The sequence below is a fragment of the Styela clava genome, chromosome 1 (genome assembly GCF_964204865.1).
Source record: "Styela clava chromosome 1, kaStyClav1.hap1.2, whole genome shotgun sequence".
Lineage (NCBI taxonomy): Eukaryota > Metazoa > Chordata > Ascidiacea > Stolidobranchia > Styelidae > Styela > Styela clava.
This window is the reverse complement of record NC_135250.1, coordinates 15,676,821-15,704,370: the sequence shown is the minus strand read 5'-3', so window position 1 is coordinate 15,704,370 and position 27,550 is coordinate 15,676,821. Positions and strand designations below refer to the sequence as shown.

Here is a 27,550-nt window from a genome sequence, read left to right as displayed (position 1 = left end):
GTGAGAATAGGAAATCTAGCGAAATAGAGATAAATTGGTGTTATATCAACATCAGAACAATGTGTGGTTGGATCCACTTAATTCCACTTCGAAAGGAAATTCGGTTGTTTGTAAAGATCGAGACCCAATAATTTGCGAGGCCATTTAATTTTCTTTTCATTTAAATGACAAGGGGCATTTTTGGCTTCGTGACGTATTCGATATATTTCAGTAATCACACGATCCCGCGACTTTTATCGTAAAATCTCGTTTCTTCAAAAAATAGTTTTAGTTGAAGTTAATATGTTTGATTTATTTATACGGGGTGGGTACGGGGTGACAATATGTGTTCAGGTGAACAGACTCAGAAGCGATAGCTGCTGAGTTGGAAGCGATAATTTAACTACAATAATTTCTAGTTTTCTAAAAAAAATAGAGATTTCACGCGAATTATCCTAACCGAACACTTACATAAAAAATCGCTACTGCCGATATTATACAATAGGAATAGTATTCTTTTGCTAACTTTTGCTTTACATTAACTAATTGAATGATTGATTAATTGAATTTCTTCCTGTTATATTAACTTTTTAGGTTTCTATGTTATTTGTATATGAAACCAATATGCATCAATACATTAGTATGGAAATACTATGGACTGCTTATTTTTTCGTTTTTACATTTGTTCAAGCAGCTGGAATACATGGTAGGGTCTTTTTCAGCACATATATGGTTATATGTCTATTTGAGAATGCAATAGTAGTAGAAGACCTACAGCTTGGGTGGGAATATTAACCAACACCGCGATTTATAGTGACAGAATTGTTGGGATTCACAAGTATAGATATAAGTGCTGCAATTAAAATAGATTAGTAGGGTTCTGGGTTCAAAAATATTTGATACATTAAAGATATTCCATCATTTAAATTAAGATATGTTTTTATTTTTTCTTATTTTTGATGCAAGTTAAAAGATAATGAGTGACCTAAATGTAGAGGAATGACCAAATTATAAGTAGATGAAGGAATATTTGATTCTTGACAACAAAAATATTTGACCCAAAAACATATACTTATAATGGGAGCAGTGATGTCGAGAGAAACTCCATATACATGTTCTTAATTGTAATTAATAAAATTGCAATTTTATTGCATCAAAATAACGAGTTGTAGAAAATCTCCGTAAAGTAATCGAATTTCGATTGTGGTTAACGTCTATTTCGTTTTTTTTTTATTTTTCAAGCCTTTATGACATTTCAGCATTTTAATGGAAGAATGCTTTCATTGAAGACATATTCTTGCTGAATGTTCCAGTTCTATTAGCTAGACATAGAATAACTTATATGCGGGGCGTATTTTTATTGCCTTCCCATTGCTGTCTGTACTGTTAGGCTTATACCAAAGATCCGATGTAGTCTTTTTATGTCATATTGTACTATATCAACCGTTTTCGTTACAACAAAACATTGCCGATGTGGTTTTACGTATTTAGATATCGGTGAAATACTAAAGACCCCGCCAAGCGGCTTCATTCGATCTCCTAACTACCCGGAAAATTATCCACACAATACTTCGTGCGAACACATCATCAGTGGAGATTTAAACGACGCTATAGAAATTGTGATCACGTCATTCCGTACTGAAAGACCATGTAAAGGACAAATGAAAGATTATTTGAAGGTGAATACTACATCATACTACGGATCAATTCGCTTATGGACGGCTTCGTTCATTTCGAAGAAAGTACATTTGGCTACCTATAGGATGAGATTTTGAGGCTTTGTTGGGCAAAGTGCAGGTTAATTTTTCATAAACTCGTGGAAAACCCCTTTTCCACACCACGCAGTCGAAGGGTTTCTAAAGCAACATAGAGGCGTTTTGCTGATACACATTGTGGGTACTACCAGGGCCGGATTTAGATCATGAGAGGCCCTAGGCTATTCTATTTGCGAGGCCCCTTCATATTTTCGAGCTCAGAATTTCTCTCTAACTTCGAGGCCCCTTGACGTTGAGGCCCTAGGCTTCAGCCTGCCTGGTCTATTGGTAAATCCGGCCCTGGGTACTACGCATTTTGATACCCAATGCGCTTCGTTCGTAAATTTTAATATCAATAAATAGGATTCATTATCATGATCATTATTTTTAAAAAAAGTTAATCATCATCAAACGTTACGTAATCAGTTTGAATATATATTTTCCGTTATAAAATAATCTGAATACTCAATTTAGTTTAAATAATTTATTCTCGTTTCAGATAACCGATGGCAGGGAAGATGGATTTTTACAAACCCTCTTCCTCACCGGATCATTGAAAACGCCATATCGGTTTGAATCTCAGACCAGATACGTTAAACTGAACTTCGCCTCGGATTTGAGTATTTCTTATTCTGGTTATGAAGCTGAATATTTAAGTATGTTGTATTTGAACCTATTTATTGAACCTAAACCAATTAACTAATCATTACTTATATTCTGCCGAAGTCATGTTTCAATGAATGGTGTGATGTATGTCAACGAATAGTATCCCATGGCATTGGTTACATGAAACAATCATTTTTTTTAAATATTAACATTTGTTCATGAAATGCTTTTGGTATAATTTATGTATTATGAACTATGTTATTTGTAGAGCAAATTTCACAAATTTAGTTCCAGCATTAATATGCACAATTTTCTATTTCATATATAATCATTTAAAATGGCTACTGAAATTCTGGTTCGGTAGTTCGTTCCACAGCGTTGACCCTCGCCAGCCATTGTTTAGCGTCAGACTGGTTAAATTCAAACAAAAATAACAGACACTGGAGGCTAATTTTAGGTACTCACGGTGTGCACATCCGCGTAAATAATGCGCGTCCACCTCGTTAGAAGGTGGTTCTCGACTAATAGTCTTATTACATAGACCAGGGATGGCGAACCTTTTTCAATGAATGGGTCAAAATTTATATTTTTATCGCGGAACAGAAAAGAGTGGGTCAAAGATATTTAAAAAGTTTGTATATATCTATAAGAAGTTTCTGAAACAAATCATGATACAGCGGTTCAGTTAATGTTGGTGTAGTTTATTGCGTTACTGATACAGCACTTGTATCAAGGACTTTTTATGGCACTCGAATTTATGAAATTAGTGTACGCGTATGAATTACGTTTAGTATGATGCGGCAAATTATTTCACGGTTCCAAAGAGTTTGGAGGGAATTCCACTCTGGTAGTGTTATCTTTTTCTATCAGCTTTAACCATATTAAAAGCAATTTTACACTGCCCCATTGTTAATCTAGGCTTTTATTTCAAGTCGGAAAGATTTTGTATTCTCAACAGCATTGAAGGTGAGAAACTAATAAAATGCAAAGTAGCATCTAGTTATCGTTTAACCCCTAAAACAGTCAGCAAATGCACTTCTGAAAGAGACAAGACGTTGCGAGAAATGAACATCAATTACATTGTTATGTCATAAACGATGTCAGAGCCAATAGCTGAATAACGGCTCACAACGGTGCAGACATGCGTCCAAGATTAGGGGTTTTGAAAATTATCATACCGGAAATTAACAATTTGAATATAGGCGATCGCAGTCCTGACTGCCCAACTGACGGCACATTATAATAGTTTGTGACCCGCGGGTCAGTGGTTCGCCATCCCTGGTATAGACGAATATCGCGTCGATGTTTTTTGAATGAGAACTGGAATGCCGTAATCGGCAATTGCCTGAGAGATTTGTTGATTTATCCAGACGGTACAAAAATTCCACAAACAATCCAGACTTGTATGGATATAAATTTAATATAAAATGAAAAATGTAATTTAAATAATTTTTCTGTCTGTACTATATATAATTGATTCAAAGAATACCTATGTTGTTACAGGGGATGCGTGTGGAAGCAGGCCTGATTTAAAGTATAAGAATTTAAACTCTAATGAAATGTTCTCTATTATTTCACATATTTCACTTATTTACATCGGATTTCACAAGAGAGAAATAGTTCAAGAAAGCAGAACTCTTGCTATTGTACATAACAGTAGCGGGCAGCTGCGTTATAATATATTTTTCCTAAATTGAACAATTGGCAATTCACGGAATTCACGGAAACTGAGAGTGTACTGATAAATATAATAAAAATAAAATGATTTATTAACTTAAAGAATATAATATTTGAATAGCAAACGACGAGATTGCAATAGCAATTATTATTCTTCGATGATGTAAATAAGAAATAAACATGAAAATTTTATACCCAATATCAGAATGACACCACAGACTAAAAGATCTTATCAATGAAAAGCTAAGTACCGAACTTACCAAAAGTCTACTCTACAATAATTTTTTCCCCGTATTAATTAAGTTCGCAAACCCACTGAGAGCTGCACGACTAGAAGAATGTACTCACCAAAAGGAGAAATTAAGAGTCGAGGCTATCCGAATTTCAAATATCCAAATAGCTTCACATGTGATTACGTTATAAGAGCCCCGATGGGATATTCAATTGAACTTGAGTTTAATTACTTCGAGTTGGAATTATCGCCAGAGAATGGAACAAAATCTGATTATCTGAGGGTAATTATAATTTTTCATTATTGGTTTATTTTATTCTCTCATTCTCGCGAGACGATTGGGCTCTCATGTCCACCTCTTCCTATTAGCCTTGTTCATCCATATCTTACTCATATTATCCCCAACTTTACTACCCGCTGTTTTCATATCGCCAACCTTCCACAAATGTACGCCTCCAATTTTTTTTTTATTCTGCTTACTAATCATGAAATAAAATCCATAATATGTTTAGATTCAGGATGGTAGAGGGGATGATAAAATGCTCCAAATATATTCTGGATACAGAAAAGGTGGTTTCAAATTCAAGTCGAAAACGAACCGAGTTATAATGCACTTTGTGACAAACGATGAAGTTAGGAAGGGAGGATTTTACGCAACTTATGTACAAACGAGAGGTGATAATTAAAATACAATAAATTGTACCAGATAGGTACCGGAGTGTCAGCATTTTGCAACTTTGAACGGTATTGGGGAGACTCGTGTTATCGACTCGATCCCGTCTTGATTCACCTATTTTGAGAAATCGATTCATCTAAACCAGGGGTCGGCAACCATTTGTCGCTCGCGGCCCAAAATTAAAGGTGCATGTCGTTGGCGGGCCGCACATATTTTTAGAAAGTTGAAAACCGAACGGATGATACTTTTCATGATAAAAATCAAACAGTGATACATCTCTCGAATAGAATATAGATTTATTTCTTCATTGCATTGCGTCTCAAAAAATTCCATTTGAATATTCTCGGCGCCATTGAACCCTTTGCACTTAGCATCAAATTTTCTGTGTTTTGTTGCCATTTGTCTAATTATAATTAAATTATAGACTCATTAAACGAGTAATTACGAATTATATACTTTTTAGGTTATATTATAATTTAGTCTACACGTGTCTCACAATAAATTCTGTTACGTAAAGAATATATTCGTCAAAACAGCTGTTTTTACCACAATTCAGCGGAGGGCGGGCCGGATTATATTACTCCGCGGGCCGTAGGTTGCCGACCGTGATCTAAACGAAATGACTCCGCTGAAATTTTTAACATTACAGTGATGTCATAAAAGTAGTTTATTCCATGCGTAAATATTTAACAGTAGGTAGAGTATTATGATTTCCCTCAAAATGTGTTTCAGAACGTTTCCTGATGCGTATAATAAAAATAATCCATAACACATTCAGCCTTTGAAAATTAAGGATTATTTACAAACTCACATAAAGTAACATAAAATATGTACACTGATTACAATTCTCATTTATTTGTAGGCATTATCTTCTGTAATCAACTCGATGTGCCAAATGGTGTTAGCAACTGTACGAGAGTTGGTAACAAACCACTTTATTCAAAATGCGACGTCATATGTGACCTCGAATTCGAGCTTCACGGAAACATGACAACTGACTGTAGAAACGGGGAATATACTAATGTCCCTTTATGTATACCCCGTTCAGAAATCATTGACATTTGCATCAGCAATATTACAGATGTAAGTGTTTGGTTTATACAAATGTATAACATTTTAAACAAGAGAGCTATGCTCAAATACATGGACACGTGGAGCCACATAATTTTGATGACGTCATAGCGAAAAAAAGTAATAGCCTTCTGGAGAAAAATTTTATCTTAAACCACTGAAAATTTCAAAGCAATTGGTCCAGTAATCAAAGAGAGAAGCGATTTTTTCAAAACGTGTCAAAGAACAAGAACAAGAGAGCTATGCTCAAATATATGGACACGTAGAGTCACATAATTTTGATGACGTCATAGCGAAAAAAAAAGTAATAGCCTTCTGGAGAAAATTTTTATCTTTAACCACTGAAAATTTCAAAGCAATTGGGTCAGTATTCGAAGAGAAAAGCGACTTTTTAAAAACGTGTCAAAGAACAAGAACAACAACAACAACAACATAATATTGAAACGATCGTTATGTCCACTACGTGTCCAATAAAATATCGGAGATATGTTATTTTAAATGAATACATATAAATAAAATTGCTTTACTGAATACATGAACTGAAATCAATTATATATATATATTCTGAAATCAATTGTTAACATATAATTGCTTCAATCTATGGGCTATGGCACCAAACTGTAGGTAAACTAGTTTTTGGAAAGCTATGAGCACTTGAAGCATTGCTCCAAATATTTTTTGAACGTTACTCAACGGAGTTGTTGGATGTTATGCTTTGAGAAACTCAACCGTGTCGTATTGACATATTATACATATCCATTGAATTGTACTATATATCCAGATATAATTAGCGTACGTTTAGTATGTTCATTTTACTTCAACCTTTCTGCAACATTTTTTGGTAGAAATCAAGCTTTTGTTTGAATAGATTGTTATGCCAAGGAAAGTAAAATAAATTATAAACTACAAGCCTGGGCAGGACTAATTTTTCATATTTTCGTTGTTACAACTAACGTTATTGCAAACTTATTTCATTCAAAGCCGACCTGCCCTTTACCACCAGAGATTCTAGTTGGATATATCGACCAGTACATGCCCAATACAACGAACAATCATAAATCTTATGAAAATATTTCAGCACTGTTTGAAGAATTGGGAGAAAATGTGAATGTTTTTGCAGTAATTACTGATATACCGGTAAGTAAGACGCTATAAATATTTGTAACAAGGCAATAATAATGTATGCTAATTTTAATTATATATTTCAGTTTCTGTATTTAATTGATCAAGTCAGGAAATGAAGTTTGTTTCTAAAAACGTTGATAGTTTAAAACATCGTTCAGGGTGTTTTTTAAAAGGGATCTATTCACGAAATTTTGTGCCAGATCATAGTCATAACTCCAAATATTTAAATTGTTGTTTACATTTGTACATTCAGAATTATTCAGGTTTACTTACTACTTTTTAGCTATCTCGGGCAACTGGGAATATGTACAATTGCCCGAATTACCTTTTCACTTACAACAAAGCGAAGATGGGGTTTAAATACAACTGCAGATTACTGGCGTTGAAGTTGCAGAAAAAATATAATCTCAGCAAAGCCGCAAGTTAGTGCCATAAATAATTTTACAAACCATTTTTTAATTGTCACAAAAATACAGCATTACTAAAATGAGTAGCACGGGGGTCAAAATAACCGAATATAAATGTTGGAATCGGCTTTTCAAAAATTAGAAAACATGATAGTCTTCAGAAAAGTCCACACTTCAAATTTACATGTCACAATTGTAAACATAAGATTCGTGTATTCACTACAAAATATGACACGGACCTAGGATATGATTGCCTACATGCAATAACAGAAAGCACAGTTTCCAAGTTCATTCTTAATCAAGTATCATTATCTGCGATGGATAGTGCAGAATGCAATCAATTGTGACTTGAGACTTTTATGTTGCTTTTTGTATTTCCATATTAATATGTCATTATAATATTTTATCATATATATCATCGCTAGAAATCTTTTATTTTTGGCGGATTTCGTGGAAAGCCTAGGAATATACAACGATATGCGTTGCATTATCACTTGGGTAATACTAATTGAATTAGGCTATCATGGATAGAAATGCCGAATAAGTTAAAGCATGCTTTTACGATATGCCTGACAAATATAAAAAATAGCAATCCATGAATTTATTTTCGAATTAATCAATATAACACTCGCCAGTATATAAAATTAAGATAGCCGATTGAAGAATCACATATTTACTATCATTTATTTTTTTGTTTTAGCAAAAGCTCGTATGATTCATTGTTTCGCATGCCAGAGCAATCAATGCGGAGGTCCAGCAACAATATTCAGCTGAGTGGTGACTAGCGAAAAACAATTGATCTAATGATTTAAGCAACGAATAAACGCAAAGCTAATGGAGTAGAATATCATATCTATAAATCAATATTATTGCACAATATTGCTTTCATATAGTTTTCAAATACAGGTATCATATAAAAAATATCTCATGCGTTTTATTGAATGTACTATTAGACCTTAGACCAGGGTCGTCCAACCCGTGGCCCGCGGGACACATGTTGCCCGCCGAAGGTTTCCGAGTGGCCCGCGCATTATTATGCGAATCCCGATGTCTTCCACAAATCTGAGCCACTACTGAAAACCTCTAATGAAAAAATTATTCTTCGTCGTTCAAACGCGCGAGAAGTACCATCTAGCTTTCAAAAGCTTTTTTGAGTCTCTTTGCGGGCGTTATTGCAAAAGAGAAATATTTGAATAATTATTAAATATTTTTATTGTCCACCAGGTAGTTCAATCTGTTTTCCTGCCTTTTGTCTGTGAAGAGGCAGTTTTTATAACCTCAATATTTGACAGCACTTACTTGTACGAGCAAGATTTTTTACGGATGAACCATGTCCAATTAATGTCAAAAATTTCGCATTCCATCGCATCGAATATTTACAACTTGTTGGATAAAAGCAGTGCCAAACTTCACTTTGAAATACTTTCGATTTTACTGTATATTCATTGTTCATATAATATATGTTGGTGTGAGGGTTTTGTTTGTGTTTCAACCTGTATTTTGTAACCTGTTTAACCCGTTATTAACCTGTAGTCAACTACCATGTCAAGTGGCCCGCGCAATCATCCGTAAACTAGATGTGGCCCTTCGGCCATAGAGGTTGGACATCCCTGCGGCTTAGACTGTTAGATATTGCCAGTGAATTAGATCAGAGGTCGGTAGGGTTGGTCTTGGTAAGCAGGAGAATGGGCGACCATGTTTTGTCCAATTACTTTTCTCTGGTTAGCTTCACAATATCCCAAAATAAAAATTGCATTCAATATAATGTCGCCATAAGGTTACGATTATCTTACCTACTGTAAACTCCAGATCAAAATACGCTCCCTGTAAATTGAGTTGTATTTCCACAATGATAAATATCCCCAATTATATTAATTTAATATATATTGTATATGTAATAATATATTATGTATGTTGAAAATATCCCAACGATATTTCGATAACAATGTCGAAAGTTAAACGATTCTGAATATTTCTTGCAAGCCAGACAGCACTATCCAAACTGGTTAAGTAGAAATAGAGATTGCAATATTCTAAACGTCTAATAATTTGTCGGCACTGGAATAATTGACGTATATTTTGCTTGTTTACTTGTCAAATGAAATTTCTATGTTCGCATTGTGTGTGACCCATGGCGTATGACTTGAATATTTAAAATAAGATGAACAATATGTTATTCAATATATGTCATCCATTTACCATGATTTCTATCGCCCCATTCATACAAGTCAACACCGTCTAAGAAATATAAAAAAGTAGAAGAGTGTGTAGAATCGGTTGCATCTGACACAAACATTGCGTATCGTTTAGCTTCATACAAAAAAACATTAGAGTATCACTCGCATTTGAGTCATTATAATCACGGAAAATTAGTCCCGAAAAAATTCCGAATTGACGCCGCTTAGGTTAAGTATGAAGATATTATGTGTGATTATATTGGCCTAATTGTCGAAATACAAACTTGGTTATCTTTATATTCCGGAAATGTGCTCGCAAATTAATAGACCTTGAATTACGTTCAATTAAATTTATAATCTTGGTGTGTGTATTCGCAGAGGAGATTAAACAATAAAAGATTCTGTGTCGTATTTTGAAAAATCCTGAAGGTATTGGATGAGTAAAACTAAACTGTAGTACTGTGTCGAACTTTAGTGTCCGAATTTCGACTGTCTTTTGTTACAGAACTGTCGCAGTATACGAGCGAAATATATGGGCATTTTATTTGATATATTTTATACTCACAAATAAATCTTATATACATTTATATATTTTATCAATTTAAATTCACAAAATGGTACTCCATCTCACTATTTTTTTTGTTCTATGTAGGCAAGTAAAGAAACTGACATAGCCTCCGAATGGCCAAATGTAAAATGTGTTGCCACGGCAAGGTCTTTTAATTATAATTCTCAATAAGCAAATAGTACATATGTAAATTGACGAACAAAATCTGGTATCTGAATATTTGTTTTATCGTCAACAATCTGGAAGTTGGCAAATTCTTTCTTTATAATTTTCAGATGAACTTCCGCACAGGTGTGGGGAGACGTCCTGCAAAACACATATTTATTAAATAAACCTTGTTACAAGTTAGGTAATTATATGGTGTGTTTGTTTTTTCTTGTTACCTTTGCGTTACATATAGCATATTCAATAAGTCTGTGTTCATATCAGCTTGAATCATAGAACACAATGGTTACCAAAAAGTACACTATTGACAATATCCGGAATATCTCTCAGATATACTTACCATTTTCTAGAATACATAATTGTGTATACCTTGTCTCGATTGTAACATGCTCGTGTACTTGACTGAAAACCGCTACATCGATTTCGGCTTGAGCTCTTCAGTCTGCATCTTGACCATGATTTCCATTCTCCCCATTCATACAAGTCAACACCGCCTGAGAAAAAAGTAGAAGAGTATGTAGAATCGATTACATAGAAATTTTGTGTATCTATTAGCTCTATACCAATTTGATTATCACTAGTATTTGGAAAATTGAAATCAATGATGTATATAGATCCGTAAATATAATTCCTACTCTTTTTTGTGAGGCCAGGGGTCGGGAAACACTCATACTACTGAATTAATATGAAATACCTCGTCTGCAAGCGTCCGTGTTGCACTGTACGGATATGGTAGATTCGCCTGCTCCACAGGAACCAGGTCCGCCAGTACATCTACGTGTTCTTGTTCTTAAACCTCCACCACATGACGCTGAACAATCTGAAAATGTTGACCAAGGACCCCAAAATTGTCCTGTAGTACAAATATTAAATCCATTTTACGTTTTATAGGGCTAACGTTAATGTGAAATTTTGTAAATACATATGTATAAATCTAGTTATCTCATATATACCATCTCGGTCTCTAAAAATTGTCCAGTATAAATTTGGTTAAACATCATTCATAAAAATTCATACTTCGTGAAATTTCCTCTAATTAGCACATGTTGCATGCACAATGATTCGGAACGATGATATTTGTTTACATTTTTCACACGGATTCCTATTGTGTTTTATTGACATTTTATGCACTGCCTTCCATGCTTACTAATTCTATTTTATTGACACTCTCTGCACCTCAAACGATAACTTACGTTTACATGATGAACGAAAACACGCTCCCTGTTGAATGGCAGGTCCGCGTGGACATTTGTCATTGCTAACAGTTTTGCCATTTCCATCCATACAAACTCTTATTTTGACTTCATCCCCGGCTCCACACGTGACGCTGCATTTTGTCTGCCACGGTCCCCACTTGTGGGCAGAGACTAAGAAGACATCAAAAACAATACAATAAATAGTTAAAACATTATTACACATGTTGCATGCACAATGATTCGGAACGATGATATTTGTTTACATTTTTCACACGGATTCCTATTGTGTTTTATTGACATTTTATGCACTGCCCTCCATGCTTACTAATTCTATTTTATTGACACTCTCTGCACCTCAAACGATAACTTACGTTTACATGATGAACGAAAACACGCTCCCTGTTGAATGGCAGGTCCGCGTGGACATTTGTCATTGCTAACAGTTTTGCCATTTCCATCCATACAAACTCTTATTTTGACTTCGTCCCCGGCTCCACACGTGACGCTGCATTTTGTCTGCCACGGTCCCCACTTGTGGACAGAGACTAAGAAGTCATCAAAAACAATACAATGAATAGTTAAAACATTATTACAAATTTGCATCGTTGCATACATCGGTTAATAATAAATTAATTTGTTAAGCATGTACCTAAAAAAATTTATTTTCAAAAATCCGGCATCTTAACCTGTTTTACATGATGGGCGAATGCAAGTGTCGGAAAAATGTGAATTTCCATTGCACAATGAGGTGGTGACAGGTCTCTTGTTTCCATCTAGGCAGTCTCTTATGTTATGTTCGACGCCTTTTCCACATGTAACGCTGCAATGATTTTTCCAAGCGCCCCAATGGTAACCACGACTTTCTGAAATTAAGTTCAAGTTATAACTTTTCACTTGTTTTCTTTACATAATTAAATGCATTGGTGTTATAAATAGTATTGCGAATTTTAGTATATATAGTTTTTTTCAAAACGAGGTCACTATACATTGGTTATGTAAGTTTTCGCACACTACGCATTAACCTACCCTGGTAGCTTAACACATACTGATTTCAGTTTGTGTCACGAAAGAAAATTAAATCAATAAAAAGAGCAACAAATTTACCTTCACATGGACCCATTCGACATTCGCCACGTTGACTGGCGTGCCCTTGGCATTTGTTCTCGTTAACTTGATTTTCGTTTGTATCTAAACATGATCTTCTAATGTGCTCTATACCTGATCCACACGTCACGCTGCATGACCTTTCCCAAGTTCCCCAGTGAAAATCTATGTGGAACAGCACAATAGTAAAATATGTTACGAATTCTAACATCATTAATTTAATGTGTGTTTAGCTTGTTAAAAAAGGCAAGCTTTATTATTATTAATCAATGTAATGACTCTTTAATAGAAGAAGAATGTTTGCGTCATTAATAAAATTCAATAAAGTGTTTCCTTGTTATCATTAATTTGCATTTGTTTTGTAATACCTGAGCAAGGTCCGAGACTACAAGTCGCCGTACTGAATGCACTGCCAACGCACTTTTCTTGATCGACTGTGTTTATGTTTGTATCAAAACATTCTCTTCTTCGTATTTCGATCCCAGTATTACAAGTTACCGAACATATTCCAATCCATTCACCCCAATTAAAATCTAAAATTATATTAAAAAAAATATTTTAATATATTCTAAATGGAACAATTATCACCAAAAAAGCAAATATGGAGTAATAATTGTAGTACAAATATGCAAAAAGACAAAATTATTTCAAATTATGTTAGGTTTTCCACTAAGAAAGTCTCTTTGCTATATGTTATGTTTATTACAAAACATATGTTATGTTTATTACAAAAAATTCCTACTTGTTGGACAGGCAGCACGAACACATTCTCTTTCTTCGTGCGATCTTCCTTTACAAAGATTCAAATTGACTGGAATGTTTTTGCCGTCTAGACAATCTCTTGATTTGTATTCAGCGCCACGTCCACAAGTGACGCTGCAAGTTACTTTCCACTCGCTCCAATGATATCCTGAAACTGACGACAACGCAATATATAGATAATGGTTTCAAACCGATGTCTTGAAAATGTTGTGTGCCACGTGTCCCACTCGTCTCACGTGTCCCACTTGTCACACGTGTCCCACCTGTCACTATCACAGGCCGAGTTTCTACCGCGTAATACACACTTCGTTGACAAGTTTACGGGTTAGAATATTTTGAACCAGGCGTCGGCAATCAGCGGACCAGTTTGAATGTATATTTAGAAAGTCAAAACGTCATTTGTAAAACATGACGCCCAAATATTTTTTTGCCTAAAGATTTGTTTCATGTAAAAATCATACAAACTTATCGACCTAACATAAATAGTTAAAATCCTTGAGACTATCTTCGTCCCTCCTGTTTCTGTTTCTTTTTTAGAAAAATTAGCTTTTCTTGTATACCTGCTCGGCATGGAGTAAGATCACAAGTACTTGAGAACTGGGATCTTCCATTGCAAAAACTTGAACTGACAAGTCGGTTATTTTCGTTCAAACAAGTTCTTGTATTTTTTTCACTTCCTTTTCCACAGGAAACGCTACAAGTTTTTCTCCACGCTGTCCAGTGGTATTCTTAAAATATTTTTCAGTTTGGTCATTAATTCTTCATAAGCTGTTATTACGATGTCCTTATTCTTTTGACATTACTGGTATCACCAAAAGAATTGCCATAACATATAGTCAGCTTTCCAAATACAAAAATATAATTTGGTACTTTAACTTATAAGCTTATGCCAATATTATATAAATATTGGTTTTTGATGTAAAGATGCTTGCAGTTAGTTGTCTTATTGAACTCACAATAAATAGACAGAGTTAAACAGTCATATTTGACAAAAATTAATATTCTTTTTCATTTCATTTTGTCTTTATACTTTGTTTCTCTAAACCTGAATTGAATCTCTTACTTTCACGACATGCAGTACGATCGCAGGTTCCGAAATTACGGGATTTCCCGTTACACTGACTGTCAGGTACAGGCCTGTTCTCCTTGTTTAAACAACTTCTTGTACTTTCTTCAGTTCCGGATCCACAAGTAACGCTGCAAACATTTTTCCATTGACTCCAGTGGTATTCTAAAAATGCCCCGTATTTGAGTGAACGCTTATAACTTACTTAAACATGTTGGAGATATCAGGTAATACTGCGATATTGGGCCTTGTCGATAATGTCAGCAACGTGACCAGACGTAGAAAATTTCCGATTCATGCGTCTAATTGCAAGCAATTATATTTTGCTTCTCCGTAATTCATTCAATACCCAAGCCTGTATGCGACCAGTATCTTCGCTGATAGTCTACTTAGGAACGCCTCAGCTTAGGCTAATGCGAGGATCTAGTTCGTTATAGTCTCAGTAGCTTTCGGCACTTCAGTAGTTGCTTCACTTGGTGATAAATCACTCTTATTTCTGAGTGAGTGCTTGTGACCTTGCTTTCAACAAATTTCGATGTGCGACACAAACAACTGAATGGGAGAAAATGAACTTGACTATGACTTCTTCAGTAAACCGTTCTCATCCAAGCAAAACTGCAGATCTACAACGACGGTGTAGTGCAGTGACCGGATCACCGTCCATTTTGGTGCAGCTCGTCTCGTCGGCATCCCTGCGTGAGTGGTATACCGTGGCCAATAATTGAAACAAGTTCACTAAAATTTGTGAAGCTTATCCAGATCATGGATTATCGAAATGAAATTACGGAATGTTCGAATGAGTATTTTATTCCAAAGAGGGTAAAGTTCTCGGAATTTTAATTTTGACTTAGTTGGCGAGATAATGACGACAAATTGTGAGAAAATTGAGAATTTCTCAACGATCGGCGCGTTTTTTCGCTGCTGCCATGGAAACGAAACATCAATCGGACTTTTCGTGATATGCACTATACTGAGATGACAGGATACCCCTAATGAGAAATTTTATCTAGATTGTCTCAGCCGTTTAGACGCAACAACCAGACAGACATAATGACTCAGAATAAGGGTCTCATTGAGCGGAAATCCAATAATTTCGGGGGAAGTTTTATTTTCATTGAACTCCGAAGTGTAATTAGCTCCCTGCTCAAAAATAAACAGATATGGTACGATACGACGTTCTTTGAGCATCTCTCTTTTGTTATAACCTTTTTTCAAGCTTACTTTCTAGATTATTTTAAGAACGAAATGCCGCAAATGCCATTTCCTCGCAATGCCAACATGATGAGTTTACAAAAGTGTTTGATATATGGAGTAATATTTTCAACTTTTTTCTACATTTTATAAGATATATATACGATTTTTACCTGGAGGACATGGAGATCGTGAACAGGTTCCAGATAGTCGGGATGTGCCATCACACAAATTGTCACGTACTGATTTGTTGTCTTTATTCAAGCAAATTCGTGTGCTTTCTTCAGTACCAGATCCACAAGTCACACTGCAAACTTTTTTCCATTGACTCCAGTGATACTCTGCAAATGAATTCAATGTAAAAATAAAGGCATAGTACTTTTTTTGCAAAATATAGCGGTTCTGATTTTTTTAACTATCTATATTATGTGAACGTCCACCATATTTAAATTTAGGAGAATTTAGACCTTTTTTGCCTATTAATTAAAGATTGACAATTATTAGATTTAGAAAATTGCTTCATCGATTAGATGCAAAAACCAATGAAACAGGTTCAATGCCTAACCGCCAACCACGACAGTAATATTGGTACCGGTAAGACCGCAAGGATCGCGCATCGATACCAGTAGGAGTCCTAGACAGTCTCAGAGCATCAGCATCAAGCATGATTTGCTAAAAAAAAGTTTGGCGATCATGCATGAGACACAATAACCCATTCGTGCACAACAATCGTTAGTGGTAACGGTACGATTAATCACTAAAACTCTCGAAAAGTGGTTTATGTTCTAAAACGGATATATTCTAAACTGTTATATTCATTTATTTGAAGCTTTTGAGAAGTTTTTGAGAACTTCAGAGAAGAGGACGAGTAATGGACTTTCAGTCTCAGTTTTCTTGCTTTGTGCTTTATCTCGAGATAACTTTGCAACATTAAAAGCACACTGTCATTCGAAGGCTTCTCATCTAGTTTAGGCAGAGCTAAAAGCTATTGTTGCAACTTGTAAACTTTGTTAAAAATGATGGCGAAGACTGTTTATTTTACACCACGAATATTCGACTATACAAAAAATCTATATTGATATATATATATATATTAAGTTTCATGTTGGTACCTTCACGACATTTGTCACGAGTACACGTTCTTATGATACGAGATCTTCCTATGCATAGATTGACCTTCACAGATCTGTTGTTATCATCCAAACAGATTCTACTGCCTTCTTCCGTTCCCATTCCACAAGTTACACTACAGGTGCTTTTCCATTGACTCCAGTGAAATTCTGATACCGTAATTTAAATATTATCAATAATGAATTTTAAGAATACGAGTACATACATACATACGTCTGGCTACCGTGATTTAGCGCTTTGTACAACAAACTTTGACTTGAGAATATGACTAAAAACTCATCATTTCATTTTTATTTTTGCATTGTGCAGTACTGCCAAGAAGGTTTTTTAAATATGTTAATTGGATTGGGAGTTAAATAATTGAATTGTATAGTTGATTAATTCAATATAATTCAATATAAAATATGAATATGACTCATGAACAAACATAATTATTGTGTTAATTTGTAATTAAAGTATCGCTTTTACCTTTGCAAACTGGCATGCTGCAAGACGCAACTTCCTCAGCTTCGCCAGCACAAAAGTCTCCCCTTCTCATTGTTTGAGCTGAAAGGCAGTGCCTCTTTCGGATATTTTCACCTTTACCACAAGTAACACTGCATGCCGAAGGTGGTAACCACGGCCCCCACGAAAATACGTCTGTTCATGAAAAAATATGATAATCTTTTGTATATAGGCTCTTTTAATGCCGGTCATTAAATGAGCCTATACATGAGAGGTTGAAATTTACAAACCGTTTAGTTATAGAAAAAAATACAGCTTGCGTTATTGGACATCTTCGATGCTCACGGGCAAGGCACATCTATATATTAGTAGATTATTGCGCGAAATAGGAAAGCTTATGCAATACAATCGCACATAAAAGTTTGGATAAGTTTTTGAAATTAAATTAATCACGTACTTTTGCACGGAGGTTCAACGCATGCTTCCGTAACTTGTGAATTTCCGGAACAGGAATCTCCTCTTTTTCCCGAAATATTAGACATACACTGTCTCATCTTTGTAATTTTACCATTTCCACAAGTAACACTACACGAAAAAGATAACCAAGGTCCCCAAGAATAAACTTCTGAAAAAAAAAATCGATTGAACTGATGGTATAAAATAACATTGCCAACATGTACTTAGGCTGCCTTACGACAACATAGACAATTGTTGAATAGAGAGAATCGGTCATATTAGCATGGATGTGGGTGATATTGTCATGGCCGTCAGATGCTCGCATGCGTCTTCAATTTTTGTCCTTCATTTTTTCAAATGAATAGGAACAATTCCGATATATATATTTGCTTATCAAATAGACTCATAGTGATTGATCCTGAAAGTCAAAAATTACATATCACTGACCTTAACTTACCCTTGCACGGGAGTTCTGAGCAGGGTCTAATATCTTCTGCCTTGCCCGGACAGTTACTACCTTTGGCTGCAGTAGTTTTGGTAAGGCAATGTCTTGTTCTTTTTGTCGTTCCATCTCCACATGTAACGCTACATGAAGATGAAATCCACGGCCCCCAAGTGGATATTTCTATAGAGAGCAAAATAAATATATATATATACTCTTGTTAAGTTTTAACAACTGTGTTGAAATATACGGGTGGTTCAAGAAAGGGTAACAGTTATTAATAATTATAAGTGTTATCCTACTTTCGGTCAACCCTGTATATACAAAGATCCTTTTTGGTTGCACTATACCTAATTAACTCTACAATCGTACGTTTTATGAGCTCTAGAATAAACTATCAAAATATGAATTTAAGCCGGAAAGACTTTGTTTGGTATGCGCTGTGAATTCGTCAAACTTCAGAGACCAAAAATACATCAGGTGTAATTTCATGCTTATTTTCTTTGAATTCATGAAGTTAAGCCAGGAATTATGTTGTAGGTGAACTTATAGAATACCAATAATCTTTCACGACGGTAGTACAACGGTAATAGTAAGTTAAACATTTTGTCGTAAAACCTTCACAAGTGGGCCCCGTGCAAAACAATATTTCGCCGGAATTCCCTTTGCAATGTGCAGCATCAGATATTTCGTTATTAGAAGTACAATGTCTCCTTTTTATCACATTTCCTACACCACACGTCACGCTACATGACGATGATACCCACGAGCTCCATTGATATACAGATTCTGTGCAAATGAGAATGAAAATGTTACGAATACATGCTGGAAAATCTGTCGGTTAGTTTGCTTGCTAGAATGATTGATTCAATAAAAGCTTTCCAAAAATTTAGCAAATGTGCGAATATTATTTAAAAAATTCGAAAATATAGTCATGATTTTTATGGAGATAGATGATTGATTCAAAAGAAGTTCCACAGAAATTTACCAAATTTAGAGATATTATCAACAAAATTCGAGTCTATTATCGTGATTTTTATAGAGTTTTTTTTATTTTTTCTACCAACTTTGCTCGACGCACATATACTATAACTATACAACCTTTTGATGGAGGGAGATCTGGATTACACAAAAATCACATCAATAAGATTGGTTAGTGAAAGAATATTATGAATAGGGCTGATATTGGTGTCCCTAGCTCTTTATGTGAAGGGGAAAGGGGAAAATTGTGTTATTTTATATCGACCTTCTACGTTATATTCGTCCTATTATTTACCCTGGCAAGGTCGGACATTGAAACATTTTGCTTTTTGCTCCGTGGGTCCTCCTCCACAGTGTTTAGAATTTACTGGTTTACTGTCTTCATTCAGACATTTCCTTGCTCTTTCAAGTGTGCCCTCTCCACAAGTAACACTGCACTCTCCTTTCCACGGCTCCCAGGAATAAGCTTCAAATAACAGGGCAGTTAAAGTTTTTTTTCAAATGTTTTTTGGCTCTTTTGATTTACGTTTTTCTTATGAGATGAAAAATTATATGTTGCTTGATAGCCTTTTATACAGCATAAGTCGTCCTGTTAATGAATATTTGACTGGATATAAAGGTTGGTGAAGTATTCAATGTTTTATGAGTCTTGGCAAACGGATATATAATATGAATTTTAGGTGAGTGGGTGAAGCTTTATGAAGCAATTATGTGTTTACGAAAAAACTTTAAAGTGGTATCTACCTATACATCTCGGGAGATTACAATCGCCAACTTTGTGTGCTTGACCGGGACAATTATCATTATTAACTGTATCCCCTTCCTTGTTCAGACATTTCCGTTGCATCGCCATTTGTCCTTTGCCGCATGTAACACTACATGTTGTGTTCCATTCTCCCCAGTGGTAACCTGATAGCAAAGAGTGGCCATGGGTTCTATGGTTTATAATTGGATGATTTATGCCTCCGTACGGTTTATGTAATGCTAAGGAAATGCCACATTAGTGCAAGCTGTCTCTCAAAATACACATTTGTAATTTGAATACATCTTTTCTGATATTTTCCCAATAACAACATACGTTCATTACTAGAATACAGAAATGTATTTAACTCAATACTCCAAAATAAAAGATTTAAAAAAAAATTAACTATCATCAGTTTTAGTGTGACATAAAAATACCTTCTAAAGATGATTCCATCGTTTTCGCAATCCATGGTATAAAATCGGACACGCTTGTATATATTCCTGGTGATTTTTTAGCTCCACATTTCACAGGTCCAAAACTGGTTACACCATATAAGAAATGGGGCCCATTATTTACTTTGCATACAAGCGGACCTCCGCTATCACCCCCGCAACTATCTGGTCCTCCTTCAATATGTCTGTAAAATTGATGACATTTATGAAACCGTTGAGCTAGGTAAATTTTCAAAGGCACCAAATTTAAAAAAGGTAATTTAGGAAAAAAAGAGGAGTGTATGTAGAAGCTTGGAAACTAGTCTGTATATTCAGATATTACCCAAAAGTATTTAAGATAGATTATATTCATCTGACTTCAATTTGGTTGTTTAAATTAAAATGCAGTCAAATCAATATTGAATTATTAATCAAATATTATATTCGTGGGATATTAGATAAGCATATTTTAGTACTGAGGATAAACGAAATAGAACAGGAGAATTTGAAGAAATGAAGAAACTGTTAGGCGAGGTATACAAATTTACAAACCCAGCGCAAATAGTGCCCTGAGGTATCGTTGTTCCAAGTTTTTTATACCATTCTCTGCATTGCTTTTTTTCGATTACTGTCACTTCTGCCTGTTGTAAATTATCAGGTAGATTGGAATCTGAAAGTGCAAAAAAGAAATGTGGAAAGCTTGATTGTATAGATATGAGGTTTAATATATATATAGTTAAAAAGCAATTCAATTAATATATAATCATCTACGTTGTGTGTATTGGCAGCTGATGAAATACCATATTGAATGTATATATTAATTACTAAAACGTTAAAAAAAGCTTACTTTCGTCGTATCCCCAACCAGTAACTATACAATTGCTTCCTTGTTGTAGGTTTGGAATCATATGGTAATGCACAGGCCTGGCAAACCCCATATATTCTATCCAGGGAATTTTCATCAAACAAATGTCATTTTTTAGTATAATGCTGTCAAAGTCTGAAAAGTTCAAAACAAGTTAACATTGTTAATGCAGAAAGGAATATATATTTTTACAAATTTTGATGACCGTTATATGCGCGTTATATTCTATTTTCTGTATTGTGGACGTAAAGGTATATATAGGCACAAGTGTATTTTGCTTTTATAAATCGTTTTCGCCGTAATCTTTTCCAGTGCCTGTTAATTTCTCACTCAGTATTTTGTATATAATTCCTCAAAATTGCCATCGTTGTAAAAAAATTGTGTTCGTAGTTTGCTTTCCTTGTTTTTTGTTTACTTTCTTCAAATTGGCATTTTTTTTTCTGTGAATTTTCTCAATTTGACTCCCTTCTTTTCTATTTTTATTTATTTCAGCGAAATTTTTTTAAAGAAATAATTCTCCGAGACGATTATTTATTTCCAATAATCTTGGTATTCTTACCGAACTGACGATTAATAAGATTTTGAATTTAAGCCCATTTAAAGGTGCGAGTAATATTGAACTATACAGTTCCAACAATTAGGAAGCATACCTTCATGACAAACGACTCTTTCGGGGATGGTATTAACAGCATTCTCTGCCATTCCATGTTTATTTATTGCACTGAGGGTCACTCTGGTTGCTTTCTTCCGACCACTGCATGAAAAAATTAATATTAATAAGTTGCTATTGACAATGCAATATGTGAAACTATGATAAGTTCATTGTTCTTCTCATTGCAAATTTCAAATACACAAAAATCAGTACCCACAAAACTAGAAAAATTTGACCGAAAAACCAAAGTAAATGTCAAAGATATAATATTATGATATTTTTACAACTTACTTTGTTTTGAATTTTGAAAGTCTTTTAAATTGTGTCCCCATGGTGGCAGTAAAATTTAATATGAACCCGAATAAAGTTGGAAATATACTAATACGTTTTGCAGTTTTATTACAGTACAATATATTTTATTCAAAGTTCTATATTCATCCTTAGGAAGGAAAAAACGAAAAGTAAGCGAAATCATAATAAACCCCACCGCCTAATTTCGGTATAGCGGTCCAACTACTGCCACGGGAAATTGTGTCGTTTCTGAGGGGGGAATTTCGTATTGGATGTGGTATTACTAATATTGTTTAGTTCTTTATTATTGCTATAATATTTCGTTACGCACATATTTTAAACTGTGCAAAATTGCAAGTGCGACCGGCAGTAGGACTTACGAATAACACTCGCTGAGGATCCATTAAAGACTGAACAAAAAGGTAGTTTTCGTGCATAGTGAGAGAGAACTAAGATTTCTAATAGACCGAGGGAGGAAGTTAACGAAAATGATTACGGACTACTGAATTACTAATGAATGGCAGAATATAGTCAGTTCGATGTTTCGGATGGAGCGTGAAATCCATGATAAGGCAGAAAAGCGACTCCTAAACGAGGAATGGAAACATTAAACTTTAATTGCAATTTTCTCGCGATTCCTCAAAATCTTTTATTCAGCATTTGCTTTTATTGCGCAAAACTTGTTGAAATAGTCAAAGTTTCAATTTTTGTTGTTTAAGAAAATTAGGTTTAATTAATTAAGTTTTTTTAAGAAAACAGTTCAGCTCACGTAATGCAATTCAAAAATTGGAGCTGGACATTTTGAAAGGTTTCGAAAGAAAATTTTTACCACTGGCGTATACCATGCCCAGTGTTGATAAATAGATGATATACTCGCAATTGCAAGAAAGAGACTAAATTTACATGTTAGAAATCTTTCCGTCGCAAGGCATCTTACTTAAACTCTGGTTATCTATTTTCATACCCCACTTGACTTAATCAACATTTTTAATAAAAAACTTTCTGACAAATAAGCATACATGTTATAATATTAATGATGAAAAAAGTTTGTAGTACCCCTTCCAGTGGGCTAAAATCGACCTGTTCATGCAAAACTATCCTTCATGAAATTGCAACCTGGCAATCTATTTAGCACTGATATGGTAATGTACTATAGCAGAGATGGTGGTATTACAGTAGTCGGTTGTAATGAAGAAATATACCTATGTGATATATAAACATAATTTGATTATTTTAAAGTGATTGTGTCTCACCTCATAAAACAATGAGCCGCCGTCAGAATCCACATATCCTCTATGAGACTTCCTCCACATTGATCTTTTCCATTATCAATTTCGATGAAGACTTGCCATGGCCAATTTCCAAATTCAGCTTTTATTCCATGTACAATAGCGAGCTGTTCAAGTTGGCATTCTACTACTAATTTATATAGTCCATTACAAAATTGTTTATCTACCACTCTGTTCCCTACGAAACATTCTCTTTCTTGAACTTGTCCCGGCCCAATTTCTTGAATCTCGCATCTAGTGATATTTTTCCATGGTCCCCAAACACCTGGAAATGTGGAATAATAATTTAAAATAAACATAAATTAAATACGCTAACAGTAAATAAGTTATATGAGTTAACTGCTGTAACTTCAAACAGAAATATGATCACTGCTGTTACCAGTGGTGAGCTGGAAAAATCGTAACCACCGGAACGCACCTTATTCGGAAAATGTAATACCTATATTTACAACACGACGCGAACGCGGACTCTTACATAAATGTATGCCTGTCCTAAGAAAGAGCCGAAGAACTACATTGAAATATGAAGAAAGTATCTGAAATGTGTTCGTGTGAAATTACAAGAATATTCATACCAATTCAATGCAGAAAAACTAGACTTTCTGTGACATAATTTTATTTCAACAACAGGAACGCAAATGCAATAAAATGTCCAACAACCGGAAAGCCGTTCCGGTGCGTTCCGGCTACAACTCACCACTGGCTGTAACCAGCATAAAAGTCAGTGGCTTTAAAGCAGTTTCTCAAATTTGTCAAATTGATACTATCTAACATTTCAATCATTTCTTTATTAAATTTCAAGTCCAGCTGCAAATAGACGTAGAGAATCCCAAAACGTTGTTGATTTTTTTCTAGTGAACTAATTTTATTTAATATTCCTCAATCTGAGCAAGCTATTTATTGGAAAAATGAACGCCTCTCTGGTAACCTGAAAGAAATTACCTTTAACATTTTTGGATGTCTGAGCTTGTCCTTGAGAGACGGTGAAAGATATAAAATATATAAGTGAATAAATATTATATTGAAACAATGTCATATTTTCCAGTGAGATATATCTGCAAAAAAATAGCAATAAATTACATTTATGTTAAATCTTCATTACCTAAGCGATAACGCATTTGAATTTGAAACTGCATTAACAATGCCGCTTCCGCGACCGGTAAACCAGTTATGATTTAAAATTATTCCATAAATCTTTAATTACCCAGCATGCACTCGGAGCATATAAACCTATTATCGACTTAATCCCAGGACAACCAGAGCGATGTAACTTCATGTATTAACTGAGCGTCATTTACCCGCAAGCTATTTCATTTCGTCTTAATTTGTCGATGATATATATATGAAAAGGCCTCAGAGAATAAAATGTAAAAATTGTTTTGACGCGTGCTAAATACTTTATTTACTTGAGTCAGCACAATGGAATATTTACCATGATATGACGTATATAAAAAGTTTCTAATATATCTTAGACGAGGTTGGTTTTTTTTAATTAGTAATTGTTTAAGTATTTTTACTTCCTTTATTACATACGTGAGGTCCAAAACAATATATGGTATCGATAAATTCCCTTTGCAATTTAAAAAGTTTTTAGGACTTCACGAACACCCAATAAATGCAAAAGATAATTATGAACACGTGGAATTTAATTATATATTTTCACAAGTAGGCATAAATCTCTAAACTTGAAAATTAAAAATTAAATAAATGATTACTTTCGCTATTTTCGTCGATGTCTTGTTTTGAACAACATTCCACAAAGTATTATGAATTCAAGTAAATATTCAGACACTATAGTGAGCTTTGAATGCTGTTGCGTTAAAAATTTGTATAACTAAATCTACATGACGGTAGTTTTGAAACAAGGCCTGTTTTGTCTATATAGATCTGATTTAAAAAAAATACGTAATACAAATTCCTGGGAATAAGGTGGCGGGGCGTGTGTTGTTTAATTAATATTCATTAATTAAAGATTATCTCAATGGAAGAATTTTTTTTTATCAATTTATATATTCGCTTATTTCAATGATACCAAGTTTTACATATAGATATAAAGTAGGAATACATTGGCAAAGGATAGTGTTACACTAAAATACCAATATCGCCTATGTCTAGTTCAAGAATATCATGGAAGAGTTATTGGATCAACCGAATTGGGTTAAACATAACTAATATTTATTAAATATTTTACATATTGTATTTATTGTAAATGTTTTATTGTTTACCTTTTCTATGAGGTAGATATTACTTTCTGCAATTCCAGGAGCTGCAATTTATTTATCTGCTGAACCGATTTCAGCGACTTTTCAACATTCCAAAGAAAAAGATAAGGAAAATGAGTTGAAATTGCCTTCATTCTTCAGACATACATGTTTTCAAACATTTGAAAGACATAAAGTACACTAATTGAGTTTTTTTTAGGCAGCAATTTTTTTTTTGCTCAAATGCCGTGAGTTTTCTCCCTGAAAATTTGGCGCCGCATGAACAAAAAATTTGGAAACCGCTGCCCTATATGATTCCAAATACCGTTCTATTAAAGAAAGTATAAAATTTAAAGTTATAAGTTTATTTGAAAGAAAGAGTATATAAAGTTCTATGTAAATGGGATCATTGTAATTTACCTGATCTAGTAGAAAAAAGTCCGGAATTTTATTTTGATGTAATATTTGCTGCTATTTGATTTGGTTATATGTTCTGAGATAGAATTGGTATGAAGCTTGAAGCATATGCTGAGAGTGATCTTCGTCTTGTCAAAATTAGTGGTTCCCGCATAAACTTTATACTTTTTATCTCCACGTGTATCTGGAGGGCAAGAGTCGATTGACAAGTTGATTTGAAAATGAGTAATAACTGCCATCTTGCGAACAAACCCTAATATTTTAGTACATATAAAAAGGCACGTGATATATATAAATGAAATCAGACGTAATAATTTGAGGCTTTCTTTAATCTTACACGTAATCTTAATTACAGTAATTGCAACCGTAAAATAGAACTCATGAGGTTTTGTTATTTATATTTATATTTCCTCCTGAACACTGTGATAATGAGTATCCACAACAAAACAAGAAATACAGTCGCTATGATTTGACCTAATTTTCTTGACAAACTGAGACATCGTACACACGAAGACGAATTCATGTAAAAACGAACAAACAGGTACTCGTTTGCGCCTTTCATTAAACGAATGAGAAAATTCGGAACTGTTATTCATGACATGTTATTAATGTGCGGCCCGCGGCAAAAATGAAACATAGTTGGGTTTTAGAATAGAAACCACTATCTTAGCATGTCACGAGTGTCCTTTTACAAATTTCATAACTATCATTCGTCAAGCTTTGTCATCTTAAGTGATATTAGTGATCATTATGAACAATTTTGCACAGTCTCTGCTCATGCTGTAAGTCAAAAGTATTCAAGTGTAATATGGTATATTTCTCCATCGATACCTATAGATCGGTCCTCAATTAAATCTTCTTTCCCCCCGATATCGAACTGCCAAATTACGCATGATAATTCGAACATTTTTATTTGATTCATTCGTCGAAATATTAATTAAATCAACCATCGATACCAATGTATCAATGAAAGTACCGAGTCGGCGTACCACTAGATTTCTAGCCAAACCTTGGTTGACCAAGGGAATTCGCATTTCAGTTAAGAAGAAACATAAAATGCTTAAAACTCACTTTAAAAGGGTAATTACGCATGATAATTCGAACATTTTTATTTGATTCATTCGTCGAAATATTAATTAAATCAACCATCGATACTAATGTATCAATGAAAGTACCGAGTCGGCGTACCACTAGATTTCTAGCCAAACCTTGGTTGACCAAGGGAATTCGCATCTCAGTTAAGAAGAAACATAAAATCCTTAAAACTCACTTTAAAAGGGTAAACAAAGATTTTATAAACTTAGATCAATTTACTTGCAGTTCTGATAGACAAGGCAAAGAAATTGTATTACTATAAAATTCAGAAGTGGCGTTAAATCCACATGGCATATAATCGGGCTTCTGGTCAACGTCAAAAAAAAAATAACTGCATTTGAAAGCTAAAAACAG

At 34.3% G+C, this 27,550-nt stretch overlaps 2 protein-coding genes across 5 annotated transcripts; one reads left to right on the top strand and one right to left on the bottom strand.

The window, feature by feature from the left end:
• Nucleotides 1–574: 574 nt before the first annotated feature.
• Nucleotides 575–8,412, top strand: LOC120337654 (neuropilin-2-like). Its single transcript, XM_078116533.1, has 9 exons — nucleotides 575–685; nucleotides 1,471–1,658; nucleotides 2,233–2,389; nucleotides 4,320–4,531; nucleotides 4,761–4,923; nucleotides 5,787–6,007; nucleotides 6,977–7,132; nucleotides 7,404–7,542; nucleotides 8,228–8,412. Exons 1-9 carry the CDS (start codon nucleotides 580–582, stop codon nucleotides 8,299–8,301), a joined length of 1,416 nt encoding a protein of 471 aa, XP_077972659.1. The 5' UTR covers nucleotides 575–579; the 3' UTR covers nucleotides 8,302–8,412.
• Nucleotides 8,413–10,223: 1,811 nt separating this feature from the next.
• LOC120344226 (A disintegrin and metalloproteinase with thrombospondin motifs 9-like) lies at nucleotides 10,224–25,967 on the bottom strand. Of its 4 annotated transcripts, none has more exons than XM_039413361.2 (26): nucleotides 25,709–25,944; nucleotides 24,426–24,538; nucleotides 23,448–23,748; nucleotides 21,902–22,005; nucleotides 21,234–21,386; nucleotides 20,939–21,056; nucleotides 20,390–20,592; nucleotides 19,955–20,119; nucleotides 19,506–19,676; nucleotides 18,848–19,018; nucleotides 18,245–18,412; nucleotides 17,789–17,953; nucleotides 17,356–17,526; nucleotides 16,869–17,036; nucleotides 15,930–16,097; nucleotides 14,563–14,730; nucleotides 14,060–14,227; nucleotides 13,480–13,653; nucleotides 13,106–13,270; nucleotides 12,738–12,902; nucleotides 12,320–12,496; nucleotides 12,005–12,178; nucleotides 11,631–11,804; nucleotides 11,132–11,290; nucleotides 10,807–10,931; nucleotides 10,224–10,578 (listed from the first exon to the last, which is right to left on the bottom strand). In XM_039413361.2, the coding sequence occupies exons 2-26, from the start codon at nucleotides 24,517–24,519 to the stop codon at nucleotides 10,504–10,506; spliced, it is 4,044 nt and encodes a 1,347-aa protein (XP_039269295.2). In that variant the 5' UTR covers nucleotides 24,520–24,538; nucleotides 25,709–25,944; the 3' UTR covers nucleotides 10,224–10,503. The 4 variants fall into 4 exon arrangements, with proteins under 4 accessions (XP_039269295.2, XP_039269283.2, XP_039269310.2 ...); XM_039413349.2 differs by having other exon boundaries at nucleotides 17,789–17,956; nucleotides 25,709–25,941; XM_039413376.2 differs by lacking the exons at nucleotides 14,060–14,227; nucleotides 14,563–14,730 and having other exon boundaries at nucleotides 17,789–17,956; nucleotides 25,709–25,941.
• Between the last annotated feature and the right edge of the window lie 1,583 nt (nucleotides 25,968–27,550).

What these genes read in the sequence shown, in the direction of transcription:
- LOC120337654 (XM_078116533.1), top strand. Translation starts at nt 580, where the DNA reads ATGTTATTTGTATATGAAACCAATATGCATCAATACATTAGTATGGAA. An exon ending in AACTTATGTACAAACGAGAG is followed by an intron (nt 4,924 to 5,786) that starts GTGATAATTAAA and finishes ATTTATTTGTAG; the next exon opens with GCATTATCTTCTGTAATCAA. An exon ending in GCATCAGCAATATTACAGAT is followed by an intron (nt 6,008 to 6,976) that starts GTAAGTGTTTGG and finishes TTTCATTCAAAG; the next exon opens with CCGACCTGCCCTTTACCACC.
- LOC120344226 (XM_039413349.2), bottom strand. Translation starts at nt 24,519, where the DNA reads ATGACATTGTTTCAATATAATATTTATTCACTTATATATTTTATATCT. An exon ending in GCGGCTCATTGTTTTATGAG is followed by an intron (nt 22,006 to 23,447) that starts GTGAGACACAAT and finishes TTTTTCATGCAG; the next exon opens with TGGTCGGAAGAAAGCAACCA. An exon ending in TAATCTCCCGAGATGTATAG is followed by an intron (nt 19,677 to 19,954) that starts GTAGATACCACT and finishes TGTTATTTGAAG; the next exon opens with CTTATTCCTGGGAGCCGTGG.